Source organism: Oncorhynchus mykiss, chromosome 21 (assembly GCF_013265735.2).
Source record: "Oncorhynchus mykiss isolate Arlee chromosome 21, USDA_OmykA_1.1, whole genome shotgun sequence".
Classification (NCBI taxonomy): Eukaryota; Metazoa; Chordata; class Actinopteri; order Salmoniformes; family Salmonidae; genus Oncorhynchus; species Oncorhynchus mykiss.
The window spans coordinates 58,512,702-58,527,847 of record NC_048585.1 but is presented as its reverse complement, the minus strand read 5'-3'; the positions used below and the strand labels follow the sequence as shown (position 1 = coordinate 58,527,847).

General features: G+C 40.7%; 1 protein-coding gene across 2 annotated transcripts; it reads right to left on the bottom strand.

The window, feature by feature from the left end:
* Window positions 1–4,217: 4,217 nt before the first annotated feature.
* On the bottom strand, window positions 4,218–15,140 carry LOC110500780 (caspase activity and apoptosis inhibitor 1). 2 transcript variants are annotated; one of them, XM_036958289.1, is made up of 7 exons: window positions 14,899–15,140; window positions 10,244–10,435; window positions 9,547–9,631; window positions 9,224–9,281; window positions 8,733–8,797; window positions 4,556–4,873; window positions 4,218–4,479 (listed from the first exon to the last, which is right to left on the bottom strand). In XM_036958289.1, the coding sequence occupies exons 1-7, from the start codon at window positions 15,001–15,003 to the stop codon at window positions 4,373–4,375; spliced, it is 930 nt and encodes a 309-aa protein (XP_036814184.1). In that variant the 5' UTR covers window positions 15,004–15,140; the 3' UTR covers window positions 4,218–4,372. The 2 variants fall into 2 exon arrangements, with proteins under 2 accessions (XP_036814184.1, XP_021433989.2); XM_021578314.2 differs by having other exon boundaries at window positions 4,218–4,873; window positions 14,899–15,137.
* Between the last annotated feature and the right edge of the window lie 6 nt (window positions 15,141–15,146).

Here is a 15,146-nt window from a genome sequence, read left to right as displayed (position 1 = left end):
TAAACTTCTGACCCACTGGGAATGTGATGAAAGAAATAAAAGCTGAAATAAATCACTCTACTATTATTCTGACATTTCACATTCTTAAAATAAAAGTGGTGATCCTAACTGACCTAAGACAGGGAATTTTTACTAGGACTAAATGTCAGGAATTGTGAAAAACTGAGTTTACATGTATTTGGTTAAGGTGTAAGTAAACTTTCGACTTCAACTGTATGTAGTTCTGTATTTATGTAGATCTTGAGGGAGATTTTTCACATTAAAGGCAGCAAAATGTGACAACTGTGCAAGAGGTGTGAAGAGTTTCACTAGACACTGTATTTCTGTCTCCCGAGTGGCACAGCGGTCTAATAAGGCAATTTGTGCTTAACTGACTTGCCTAGTTAAATAAATAAATCAAATCTTCTGTAGGAGGTGGCACTCCTGTGGGGCGGATCTAATGATTTCTCCCACTTAAAAATATGAGAGAGGCCTGTAATTTTCATCATAGGTACACTTCAACAATGACAGACAAAATGAGAAGAAAAAAAATCCAGAAATCACATTGTAGGATTTTTTTATGAATTTGTTTGCAAATTATGGTGGAAAATAAGTATTTGGTCAATAACAAAAGTTTTTCAATACTTTGTTATATACCCTTTGTTGGCAATGACAGAGGTCAAACGTTTTCTGTAAGTCTTTGCAAGGTTTTCACACACTGTTGCTGGTATTTTGGCCCATTCCTCCATGCAGATCTCCTCTAGAGAAGTGATGTTTTGGGGCTGTTGCTGGGCAACACGGACTTTCAACTCCCTCCAAAGATTTTCTATGGGGTTGAGATCTGGAGACTGGCTAGGACACTCCAGGACCTTGAAATGCTTCTTACGAAGCCACTCCTTCGTTGCCCGGGCGGTGTGTTTGGGATCATTGTCATGCTGAAAGACCCAGCCACATTTCATCTTCAATGCCCTTGCTGATGGAAGGAGGTTTTCACTCAAAATCTCACGATACATGGCCACATTCATTCTTTCCTTTACACAGATCAGTCGTCCTGGTCCCTTTGCAGAAAAACAGCCCCAAACCATGATGTTTCCACCCCCATGCTTCACAGTAGGTATGGTGTTCTTTGGATGCAACTCAGCATTCTTTGTCCTCCAAACACAACGAGTTGAGTTTTTACCAAAAAGTTATATTTTGGGTTCATCTGACCATATTACATTCTCCCAATCTTCTTCTGGATCATCCAAATGCTCTCTAACAAACTTCAGACGGGCCTGGACATGTACTGGCTTAAGCAGGGGGACACGTCTGGCACTGCAGGATTTGAGTCCCTGGCGGCGTAGTGTGTTACTGATGGTAGGCTTTGTTACTTTGGTCCCAGCTCTCTGCAGGTCATTCACTAGGTTTTTTGCTCACCGTTCTTGTGATCATTTTGACCCCACGGGGTGAGATCTTGCGTGGAGCCCCAGATCGAGGGAGATTATCAGTGGTCTTGTATGTCTTCCATTTCCTAATAATTGCTCCCACAGTTGATTTCTTCAAACCAAGCTGCTTACCTATTGCAGATTCAGTCTTCCCAGCCTGGTGCAGGTCTACGATTTTGTTTCTGGTGTCCTTTGACAGCTCTTTGGTCTTGGCCATAGTGGAGTTCGGAGTGTGACTGTTTGAGGTTGTGGACAGGTGTCTTTTATACTGATAACAAGTTCAAACAGGTGCCATTAATACAGGTAACGAGTGGAGGACAGAGGAGCCTCTTAAAGAAGAAGTTACACGTCTGTGAGAGCCAGAAATCTTGCTTGTTTGTAGGTGACCAAATACTTATTTTCCACCATAATTTGTAAAAAAAAAAAATTTAAAATCTACAATGTGATTTTCTGGAATTTCTCATTTTGTCTGTCATAGTTGAAATGTACCTATGATGAAAATTACAAGCCTCTCATGTTTTTAAGTGGGAGAACTTGTACAATTGGTGGCGGACTAAATACTTTTTTGCCCCACTGTACATTGAACAAAAATATATGTTTTAAACGCAACCTGTAGCATTGGTCCCATGCTTCATGAGCTGAAATTAAAGAAATTAAAAACATCACAAAAAAGTTAATTTGAGTGTTTTTATCCCATCTCCACTGTATTAGCACAATGGACTGCCCCCACCCCCCCATTGACACTAAAGCAAGGTCTCCTACTCCAGACGTAACATAATACATAGAAATCCAGGACACTGAAATTAGTATGAGATGTAACGGTTGGCATGGTTACATAAAACAGATGGTTGCTTTAAGGCAAAAACAAAAGGGTTGTTGGTTTCGGTGGGTGAATAACGTGAACGTCCAACAACTCAAAGGGTTGTTAGTTCAAAACTCATCACTGACAACTTTAGTATTTTAGCTGATGAGCTATTTTTCAACTACTCACTACTTTTTACGCTACTTTGTAACTACTTAGCATTTTAGCTAACCCTAACCCCAAATGTAAGACAGCTAGCTAACATTAGCCATGTAGCTACAATTCGTAACAATTTTGTACGTTTCTCTACTTCGTAACATATCATACAAAATGGGTGATGGACATCCACAAATGAATACGTAACATAAGAAACGTAACACATTCTAAATGTATTTACAGATTTACGTACAGAATAATACGGAATGCTCCAAAACTAGGTTGATGACATAGACCCCACATACTCAACTCAGGACAGATAAAACATTTAGTATTTTGCTCTATGCAATCCAATCATGAGCGCAGTTTTTTTAATTTATTATTATTATTTTTTTAACGGTGGAACAGACTGTTGTAGGTTACGTCTGAAAACTAATTTTGAGTAAACAATATTGCATTTATACACGATCCATCTTTTTTTCATAAACATTGAACACACTTCACTTTTTCTGGCCATGATGGGTTCATGTTCCCGAAATAGTCATAGCCCTAAAATTACCATGTGCATTTCTAATTTAATTGGGTGTATTAGATACGCTATTAGCGCAGGTATTTTGCTCTATACGTCAGAAAGGAAAACGGTCTGTAGCTTACAGTAGAATGTAACAGGTGAACAGACAGTTGATGTTTAGCATTGAAGTCTGTCTACTTACGGTGGAAGGCGAACAATGTTTCAAAATGTAAGCAGTGCAGCAGCATAGGTTAAAGGAAAAGTCCATGCAAAACATAATCCCCTATTAAAATCTAACGGTCGGTTTACAGGTGCACAGTAATTTGCAGTCGTCTTTCATAAAAACGTTGTTGTCTTTCATAAAAACGTTGTCCGTCAGCCTAGGCCTACAGCAAATGTCACTGCATTCTGCCATAACCAACAAAGACACTTGATCAAGTTTGCTTACTGCTCTTCACTTTAGAAGAACTGCCTCGGCCTAATGCAAAATACTTCCAAAGTATATAGCACATACGGGCGATATTCTCACACTAAATAGACTTCATCTTTTTTTTCAGGCGGAGTTTTAATGCTCGCTCACGCGTGTTTCAGGACCGAGTCTGATTTATAAACAGAAACATGGGTATGTATGGCATGAGCCAAGATGATAACGCTCAATATTTTTGTAAGTGTGCAGTCTTTTCAGAAAATGGCCCAAGCAGATATTTAGTGTGACACGTAAAGCAATGGTAAGAAATGACTCCCCAGGTGAAAGCTATGATCCCTTATTGATGTCAGTTGTTAAATCAGTTTAGATGAAGGGGAGGAGACAGGTTAATTTAGGATTTGTAAGCCTTGAGACATGGATTGTGTATGTGTGCCATTCAGAGGGTGACTGGGGCAGACAAAATATTTAAGTGTCTTGAACGGGGTTTGTGCCAGGCGCACCAGTTGTCATCAAGAACTGCAACGCTGCTGGGTTTTTCCCACAATCAACAGTTTCCCGTGTGTATCAAGAATGGTCCACCACCCAAAGGACATCCAGCCAACTTGACAACTGTGGGAAACATTGGAGTCAACATGAGCCAGCATCCCTGTGGAACGCTTTCGACACCTTGTAGAGTCCATGCCCTGATGAATTGAGGCTGTTCTGAGAGCAAAAGGGGGTGCAACTCAATTTTAGGAACGTGTCCTTAATGTTTTGTACAGTCAGTGTACATTTGCACTCCTATTTTGAAAGTGTGGGTGCAGCTGCTCCATATGCTCACGGCTCAGGCCCCCGCTCACGGCTCGGGCCCGTAGGTTCCCGTGATAGAGAATCCACTGAACACATTCTCTCAAATAAATATGTACAAAGCATGTTAAGTAGAAGGGGGAAAAAAAAAACTTTACTCGATTACAATCCTTAAAATTCAAAAGAACAACAAGTGACTCATATGACTCCTTTTCTGAGAATGAAATTATTTTTTAGAAACATCTTAAAAAAAACGACAAGTCTTTGAGAGCCTCAGCCTGCGTTGTTTACGTCCGTTTCTTCACATCGTTGGCTTTCATTAGGGCCTTAATGGCCCTAGCTCTCATCTCTAACTCCAGGAGCTCCAGCTGCTGGGCTGAGGGCTGGCTTGGCGCTGGAGCTAAGCCAGGGACGGGTGCACTCTGAGCGGGTAGCCTCGTAACCAACAAGGGGGCGTCTGGAGCAGCGGCTAGTGGTGGCGCCACCGTTTTTTTTTGCGTCTTCCTGGTCAGGTGGCGATGCTAAAGCTAGGATCTCGCTAACGCTTTTGTCTATGTCCTTCTGGAGTTCTTTCTTCGGTTCGGGGGGTTTGTCCACTAAGGGTTTCCTGTCGGCAGGGGCAAAGGTCGCGGAGGGGCCGGGGTTAGATGTTACTCCAGCAACTACTTCCGGTGTCCTGGCGGCTTCCTCGGTTTTTTCAGACGGCTCGTCTTTGTGTCCCTCGATGTCACTGTCGTAGGTGTCGGCGTTGATGCTAAGGACGTCGCTCTCCTCCGAGCCACCACCTTCTGCAGATAAAGTGACAGGAATCAGTTTGGGTCAAAAGGATTCTGTTCAGTCACACTCATCAACCATCCCAGCAGACATGACAGAAAACGTTACCGATGTCAACTAGATTGAAGCATTCAATCTGTCATTTATGACATTCAGGTAGACAGAGGATAATTTAGTCTTGTAGGGCAACATACCACAGAAGAGAAGCTGCATATATCTAATTATAGACAAGTTGACTTACAAATAGCTTACCAAAATCCTGGAAATTCTAAGCAGAAACATATCTAAATTAGGATACAAAAAAATATATATCCTTCACCCCCATAAAAATAAATCGTTCCACCATCTGACTGTAGCCTACAGCACATTTTATATATTTGCGGGTTTAGGGTCGGACCTCAAATTTTCATACAATAGGATGAACAAACAGCTGAACCCCGTGCAGCTCTACTGCAGACAGCAGGGCCCACAAAACTCAGTAATGTTTTTATGACGATTGACTTAAACTAATACTACACCACAAAAGTAACTTTTAAATAGTTTGTGCTTTAAAATCCACTGTTTTACACTCGTACACTCTTTACACAGGCTGGAAATGGCAGGTTTGGACACTGATAAGCGCCTACATTGGAACACAGTGGCTGTACAGTAAGATGCTCAACAAGCCGTCAGACTTCAGGGTCTTTGCTCCACAGCTCTGTATGGGGGTTTTGATTGACAGCGGTTCTGAACTTGAGCACCATGTGACAGGAAGTAATCACCCCCCCCCCCCCCCCCCCACTGCTAATTGGGCAACTTACTGAAATGTTTTGTCAGAGAGAAATGCTGTAAATTAAAGAGGATTCCATGTGTTTTTAAAAGAGGAGTCCTTGATTATAGCGAAATACTGCTTTGATTGTCATACAAGCAAGCCAAAACACCCGTGAGTCCAAACATGCACTTCACATTTACGAATTATAAAACTCATGTCACCGTGTCCACATTTATGAAAACGATGTTTGATGTACAGTTACAAGATGACGCGGCGTTATACCCTGGGTTGTTCTAAACAGAATGAGCCGGTTTGGTTTATTGTGAAGAAAATTTGCTGTGGCACATGCACCTGAATGTACTCATGACCTCTTTCTATGCTCACCAAAATTAAAATCCGTTTCCCCGAATTGTCTTGTGAAAGCCTAACACTATTAAGATTGTATTTTATAACTTTGGTCATCACGTTGGCAATAGAACAAGATTTCAAATCATGACCACCTAAATCTAGATTGTGCTTTATAAAAATTGACATTTTTTGGGGATTGCGCAAACAGTAATTGTGTGACGTCGGGGATCCAGGGCTTTGTTTTAAATTAAACTACCAGTGTGTTTGCACTAGTTCCTCAGACACAGACAGGAGAACAACAAAAAAAGTACCTTATAGACTCAGTCATAAAAATAAAATCCGAAAAAGTGCCTTGAAATTGCTTAAGAACTGTGCACACTTTGGAGAGATGTGTGGCCACTTGGAGACACCAGTTAGACCTCTCACACAAACACTTGTCATTTTGTTGTTGTTGTGTCTTATGTTGCACCCGACACCATGTACCAGGAACGGTCTTATCATGTTACTGAATGAATCCAGAGTATTTTTTTTTTGATTTCCTCATCAGTAAATGCAGCGAGAACAGTAATTGTAAAACGCACATACAATCAACGGCGTGCCGTCAGGATTCAGTCTTGTCAGGTGACCTGTGGTGTCCTCACCTTTTGGTTTAATCATGTTGAAATAAAATCGCCAAACTGTTTCCTTTTTAATTGCTATCATGGTTATGCGTTTGCTTTCCATATTTCTTCTGTAAGAAACATTTTCATACAGGCCAATTCCCATGTGTGTAAATGGTTGATGTTATCTCCCAAAATGAAGCATATCAGCGGTCAACAAAAAGCACTTTATACGATGAGCAACAACAACAAAAATCCTTGTTGCATCCATCGTAACGCACTTTCCTTACATCTGACACGAGAGCAGAGTGTGGCCAATATGCCGTAAAAATCTAGACCGGCTATTTCCCAAAATGTGATTCACATTTTCAAACAGTCCATTAAAACCGTCACTCTTGCGCAGACATGTAGAAATGAAAACATGCCCATTTGACAAAATCAAATCAAATGTATTTATATAGCCCTTCGTACATCAGCTGATATCTCAAAGTGCTGTACAGAAACCCAGCCTAAAACCCCCAAACAGCAAGCAATGCAGGTGTAGAAGCACGGTGGCTAGGAAAAACTAGAAACCTAGAGAGGAACCAGGCTATGAGGGGTGGCCAGTCCTCTTCTGCCTGTGCCGGGTGGAGATTATAACAGAACATGGCCAAGATGTTCAAATGTTCATAAATGACCAGCATGGTCAGACATGTATAAAATAAACAGGTACCATTAATAAGGTGGTGCTAGAAGCGTCTTATATGGTGAGCTACCGAGTGGCTAGGACAGACAAGCCCCATACTATTGTGGAGGACTTCATTCTCCCTGCTGCTGCGGATATGGCTGGGACAATGCTGGGGGAAAGGCCAAAAAAATTATACAGACAATGCCTTCATCAAACAACATTGTTTCACGACGCATCAGTGACATGGCAGGAGATGTTTTGAAACAATTACTGCTTGGCATACAAGCCATTGAATTCTATGCAGCATCCACCGAGAGGCTTTGTTAAAGCAAGACCCCTGAACTCCTGTATTTTCTGCACCGATACGGGCAGCGACCATGTAACGCTTTTACAACATACAGAAGTGAGCTGGTTATCAAGGGGGAAAGTATTGACACTTTTTTTTTTTTCTTCATTGAGAGACGAGTTTAAAGTTCTTTACTGACCATAGTTTTCACTTGTCTGACTGCTTGTATGATGACTGGCCTATCTGGGTGTTTTTTTCCTCACCTGAATGATCTGAATCTGGGATTACAGGGACTCTCCGCAACTATATTCAATGTGCGGGGACAAAATTGAGGCTACGATTAAGAAGTTGGAGCTCTTCTCTGTCCGCATTAACAAGGACAACAGGTCTTTCCATCATTGTATGATTTTTTTTATGTGCAAATTAACACGCTTACGGACAATGTCAAATGCAATATAGCGAGGCACCTGAGTGAGCTGGGTGCGCAATTACTTTCCCAAAATGGAAGACACAAACAACTGGATTCGTTATCCCTTTCATGCCTTGCCTCCAGTCCACTTAGCGATATCTGAACAAGAGAGCCTCATTGAAATTGCCACAAGCGGTACTGTAAAAATTTAATTTAAATCAGAAGCCACTGCCAGATTTCTGGATTGGGCTGCGGTCAGAGTATCCTGAAAATGGTGCTGTTAAGACACTGATGCCCTTTGCAACCACGTACCTATGGGAGAGTGGATTCTCGGCCCTCACTAGCATGATTTAATACTGAGACTCCAATACAACCCAACATCGCAGAGTTATGTACATCCTTTCAAGCACACCCTTCTCATTAACCTGTGGTATGTTATTTACAATTTGATGAACAAATAAGGTTTTATATGTAAGATGGTTAAATAAAGAGCAAAATTTGTGCCCTGGTCCTATAAAAGCTTGGTCACTTCCCACGAGCCGGATTGTGACAAAAACTCACTCATTCTTATGTTTAATAAATGTATCGTATAGTGTGTGTGTGTGGCAGGCTTACAATGATGGCAAAAAACAACATTTGAGAGTGCGCTGACCCTGGTGCTAGAGGGGGGTACAGCTGACCCTGGTGCTAGAGGGGGTACAGCTGACCCTGGTGCTAGAGGGGGTACGCAGCTGGAGGTTGAATGTTTGAAGGGGTACGGGACTAGAGAAAGTTTGGGAACAACTTGTCTAGAGCAATATCAGCTACCAGTACCTTGTTTGATCTCCACTTCAACACTCTCTTTGAGGGACGACGTAGAATCCACATTATTATCCTGCCTTAACAGAAAGAATGAAAAAAAAAACACTTTGTTGAATCACTTCCAGACTAACATTGACCAATCAGATACAATGAATTTTTATATATTTTTTTTAAATCAGGATACGATTATGACAAATGTTTGCAATTCTACCTGCAACTCGCACCAAAATGTCAACTAGCCTACAGATCAGTAATAGCAAAGCAATAGAAATCTATAAGAGTAAAACAGTCTTTGTAGAACGAAAAAATTAGCTTTTTACAGCAAATAAGCAGTTTGGCCTATTGTGTGTACACAAAGCCATGTCTTACAATTGGTTCTCGCTACACAGGTTGAACACAACAGCAAAAACATCAGCGATAACATGACCTTTTCAGGTCACCGCAATGGATTATGATAAGGGAAGAAGCAGCATTATGCTCCAATTAAATGCAGTTCTACTCACTGGCTATCGGTGGCGCCATTTTCCCTATCCCCTTCAGATGAACCAGTCAGCTCTTCACCTTTTGAGAACATCATCCAAACACACCATCGGATTAATGAGGCGAAAATGGGTCGTGTTCAGAATGACACAACGAAGCAAAACATTAAAAGATAGATATATTTTTAATTGTAGAGTTCATTGGGAAAAGTTCAGGTAATAGCCTACTTCCCCATTTTGTGTCTTCTGAACACCACCCAGCATATAACAGACCAAGAGAACCGACAAGACAGCAGGGTTAACAGTAGACCACCACCTTGTGATGCTGAATGGACCCATGGGCTTACCCTCCAGTATCTGAAGGAGGTGGCTTTGAGACAGCTGCTCCAGCTGCTCCCTGCACAATGTCTTGATTTCATCCAGATTACAGCTCTGTAAAAACAAAACAACAAGATGTAATCCAGACTACAGCTCTGTAAAAACAAAACAACAAGATGTAATCCAGACTACAGCTCTGTAAAAACAAAACAACAAGATGTAATCCAGACTACAGCTCTGTAAAAACAAAACAACAAGATGTAATCCAGACTACAGCTCTGTAAAAACAAAACAACAAGATGTAATCCAGACTACAACTCTGTAAAAACAAAACGAGAACAAATATTGAAACAAGAGAGAGGGGAGGAGGGAGAGAAGATACCATAACAGTCTCTACTTTCAACCTATCAATGTATTACAAATTAATAAAAAAACTGGCAAATGCCCACAGCACCAAATCAAATTTAAAACAGAGAAATTACTAAAATGTGACTAATGGTACCGTCTGACTATACTCTTCACCGATTGTCCACAATACATCAAACACACATCCAATCTTTACATTAAGTAGCATAGAACAGATGTGCTGACCAAACACACAAATGGGTTAGGAGTTAGAAATTAGGTGAGGCCTAGCCACTTTGCACAGCCAACACCCCTGACGCAGGGACCCCCCCTGGTTCCAGTCCTTTACATGCTACCCCCTGAATTTCACTACCCAATCACCTTGAGTTCATCAGGCAGCATCTTCTGCAGCTTATTCTCCCCCAGCACGTGAAAGCACTGATCGAGCATCTCATGTCTGTCTGCGACATAGGCACTGATGGGTTTAAATGGCACACTCAGGTCCAGTCCTCCCTCCTCGACGTCGCTGCCAGGCTCAATCAGCTCCAGATCTGCCTGCTCCTCCTTGGAGTCCTGTTTCAAGGAGTCATATAGCAGTAGGTTTTTTTTTTCACCAGGAGTAACCGAGTCAATGAGGGCCAACATTGTGTCAAAAGGTAGAATGCAAGTAACCACTGAAGTGAAAAATGCAGTGTTCCTAAAAACTCTTTACACCCCGAACAGACCGACCACGTTGAAAACAAACTTTGTTTCCAGTGGATTAAAATAGTCAGATTTTGCATGAAAATTCTACGAAGAAGCAGCAAAACGAAAAGGACCATATGAATTTCAGGTAAAATAACCCATCTCTAGTTCATCTCGAGACAAACTAGCCATCTAACGTTAAATACACATGAATGTTTCATACGTGTGTTGACCTTCCCCCAAACTAATACAATTGATTCAGTTGGTTTTGATATTTAACTTGTGTGTAAGGGCTGAGCAATATAGCCTACAAATCCTATCTATATTTTTTTCAAACTTATGGGAAATTCAAGAGATATATATATAAATATATATATAAAAGTGGGAAGTTTACATACACTTAGGTTGGTGTCATTAAAACTCGTTTTTCAACCACTACACACATTTATTGTTAACATCCTATAGTTCTGGCAAGACAGTTAGGAGATCTACTTTGTGCATGACAAGTCATTTTCCAAACAATTGTTTACAGATTATTTCACTGTATCACAATTCCAGTGCTTCAGAAGTTTACATACATTAAAGTTGACTGTGCCATTAAACAGCTTGAAAATGTTCAGAAAATGATGTCATGCTTTAGAAGCTTCTGATAGGCTAATTGACATCATTTGAGTCAATTGGAGGTGTACCTGTGGATGTATTTCAAGGCCTACCTTCAAACTCAGTGCCTCTTTGCTTGACATCATGGGAAAAATCAAAAGAAATCAGCCAAGACCTCAGAAAAATAATTGTAGACCTCCACAAGTCTGGTTCATCCTTGGGAGCAATTTCCAAACGCCTGCTATCGACATAACCTGAAAGGACACTCGGCAAGGAAGAAGCCCCTGCTCCAAAACCGCCATAAAAAAAGCCAGGCTACAGTTTGCAACTGCACATGGGGACAAAGATCGTACTATTTGGAGAAATGTCCTCTGGTCTGATGAAACAAAAATAGAACTGCTTGGCCATAATGACCATCTTTATGTTTGGAGTGAAAAGGGGGAGGCTTGCAAGCCAAAGAACACCATTCCAACCGTGAAGCACGGGGGTGGCTGCATCATGTTGTGGGGGTGATTTGCTGCAGGCGGGACTGGTGCACTTCACAAAATAGATGGCATCATGAGGCAGGAAAATTATGCAGATATATTGAAGCAACATCTCAAGACATCAGTCAAGAAGTTAAAGCTTGGTCACAAATGGGTCTTCCAAATAGACAATGACCCCAAGCATATTTCCAAAGTTGTGGCAAAAGGGCTTAATGAGAATAAAGTCAAGGTATTGGAGTGGCCATCACAAACCCTGACCTCAATCCTATAGAAGATTTGTGGGCCGAACTGAAAAAGCGTGTGCGAGCAAGGAGGCCTACAAACCTGACTCAGTTACACCAGCTCTGTCAGCAGGAATGGGCCAAAATTCACCCAACTTATTGTGAGAAGCTTGTGGAAGGCTACCCGAAACGTGTGACCCAAGTTACACAATTTAAAAGGCAATGCTACCAAATACTAATTGAGTGTATGTAAACTTCTGACCCACTGGGAATGTGATGAAAGAAATAAAAGCTGAAATAAATCACTCTACTATTATTCGGACATTTAACATTCTTAAAATAAAGTGGTAACTGACCTAAGACAGGGAATTTTTACTCAGATTAAATGTCAGGAATTGTGAAAACTGAGTTTAATGTATTTGGCTAAGGTGTATGTAAACTTACGACTTCGACTGTACCTACTCATTCAAGGGTTTCTTTATTTTTTAGTATTTTCTACATTCTAGAAGTGAAGACATCAACACTATGAAATAACACATAACACAACCAAATCATGTAGTAACCAAAAAATATATAAAACACAGCCAATAACACAACCTAATCATATAGTAACAGAAAAAAAAAAAGTTCAACCAGCTTCATGGGGTAGTCACTTGGAACGCATTTCAATTAACAGGTGTTCATTGAAATGTGGAATTTCTTTCCTTCTTAATGCGTTTGAGCCAATCCGTTGTGTTGTGACAAGGTAGGGGTGGTGTAATGTTTTTTTTGTCTTTTGGTCTTTACCAAATAGGGCTATGAGAAATGACAGTCCATCATTACTTTAAAAACATGAAGGTCAGTCAATACGGAAAATGTCAAGAATTTTGAATGATTCTTCATGTGCAGTCGCAAAAACCATTAAGTGCTATGATGAAACTGGCTCTCATGAGGACCGCCACAGGAAAGGAAGACTGAGTTCTCTCTGCTGCAGAGGATCAGTTCATTAAACCTCAGAAAATTGCAGCCCAAAATAAATACTTCAGAGTTCAAGTAACAGACATCTCAACATCAACTGTTCAGAGGAGACTGCGTGAATCAGGCCTTCATGGTCAAATTCCTGAAAAGAAACCACTACTAAAGGACTCCAAGAAGAAGAAGAGACATACTTGGGCCAAGAAACACGAGCAATGATTTATTTAGAATTCAAAGCATACTTAACCATCATGGCTACCAAAGCATTCTGCAGTGATACACAATCGCATACGGTTTGCGCTTAGTGGGACTATCATTTGTTTTTCAACAGGACAATGACCCAACACACCGCCAGGCTGTGCAAGGGCTATTTGACCATAAAGGAGAGTGATGGAGTGCTGCATCAGATGACCTGGCCTCCACAATCACCTGACCTCAACCTGTTTGGGATGAGTTGGACCGCAGAGTAAAGGAAAAGTAACCAAGCGCTCAGCTGTCAGAGCAGCTCACAGATCACCGCACCTGTACATAGCCCACCTGTAAATAGCCCATCCAACTACCTCATCCCCATACTTTATTTATTTATCTTGCTCCTTTGCACCACAGTAGCTAAACTTGTACATTCATTTTCTGCACATCTACCATTCCAGTGTTTAATTGCTATATTGTAATTACTTCGCCACCCTGGCCTATTTATTGCCTTACCTCCCTTATCTTACCTCATTTGCACACACTGTATATATACTTTTTATACTGTATGTTTGTTTATTCCATGTGTAACTCTATTGTTGTATGTGTCGAAGTGCTTTGCTTTATCCTGGCCAGGTCGCAGTTGTAAATGAAAACTTGTTCTCAACTAGCCTAACTGGTTAAATAAAGGTGAAATCAAAAAATAAAAGTGGAAACTCCTTCAAGACTGATGGAAAAACATTCCAGGTGAAACTGGTTGAGAGAGTGCCAAGAGTGTGCAAAGTTATCAAGGCGAAGGGTGGTTAATTTGAAGAATCTCAAATATATTCTGATCTGTTTAACAATGTTTTGGTTGCTACACGATTCCATGTGTAATTTCATTGTCGTGATGTCTTCACTATTATTCTACAATGAAGAAAATACATAGAAAGGGTATCATTAGAAAAGTTAACCTGTCAATTACAGTAAATAAAATGTCTCAATATTTCTGTGGATTCCGGGGTGGCAGGGTAGCCTAGTGGTCAGAGCGTTGGGCCAGAACCGAAAGGTTGATCGAATCCCCGAGCTGACAAGGTAAAAATCTGTCATTCTGCCCCTGAACAAGGCAGTTAACCCACTGTTCCTAGGCCGTCATTGAAAATAAGAATTTCTTCTTAACTGACTTGCATAGTTAAAAAAAGTAAAATATTCTGATCAAGGTAAAGTTGGTTTTATATTCACATTCAGACATTCACCAAAAGCCATTTAAAATTGTAAAAACTAATTCACCGTTTGTCACAGAAACATCAAACTAGAAATTATTTATTCTATAAATGTCTAGAATACTTTTACAACCTTTTTTTTGTAGGGGGGGGGGGGGAATCCAGTTTTGACTTGCTAGAAATACATCAATAACGTCTATCAAATGCCATTTAAAACTGTATAAATCGGGGCATGTAGTCTATGCAATTTTTATTTCTATCAAATCCTTACTGGAATTTCTCCTCAAACCAAAGATGGTAGAAGTATACTAGACATTTATAGAATAGATCATATCTAGTTTGATGATTATGTGACAAAACAGTGAATTAGTCAATTAGTTATTGGTTTTTACTTTTTTTAAATGGCTTTTGGAGAATGTCTGTTGAACGTCAATGTGTGAATATAAAACCAACTTTACCTTGGTCCGATTCTGCTGGACAGAGGAAGTGATCTCAACTTTGTTGTTGTGAGTGACAGGGGGGGAGGGGGGGGGGTGTAATGGGAAGGTGCACACAGAACAGACGGAGCGAAGGTGAGAAGACCAAAAAGACAACACGAATAAAACAAACTAATTAAGTGATTGCGATACAGACACTTGGAATATTCGATTTTTTTGTATAAATGAGCAAAGCAGCCAACGTAGCTAGCAATGTTCTCTCACCTCCACACTAGACTCTGTACACCTTCGTCTTCTGTCGACATGCTGCTCTTCCGTATGTGAACTTTTCCTTTTCTTTTCTCTGCTAGTGGATTTTTTCCTTAGCATTTTTTTGTTTTACTGGTTACAATTACGAGCAAACAATATAGCTAAGTGTTCTTCCACAACTAGCTACTGCTACTCTTGTAAACGGGATGACTGCTGCTCACTGTCTCGACGGCAACCGACACAAAAGCTTTTCCGGGTCACGG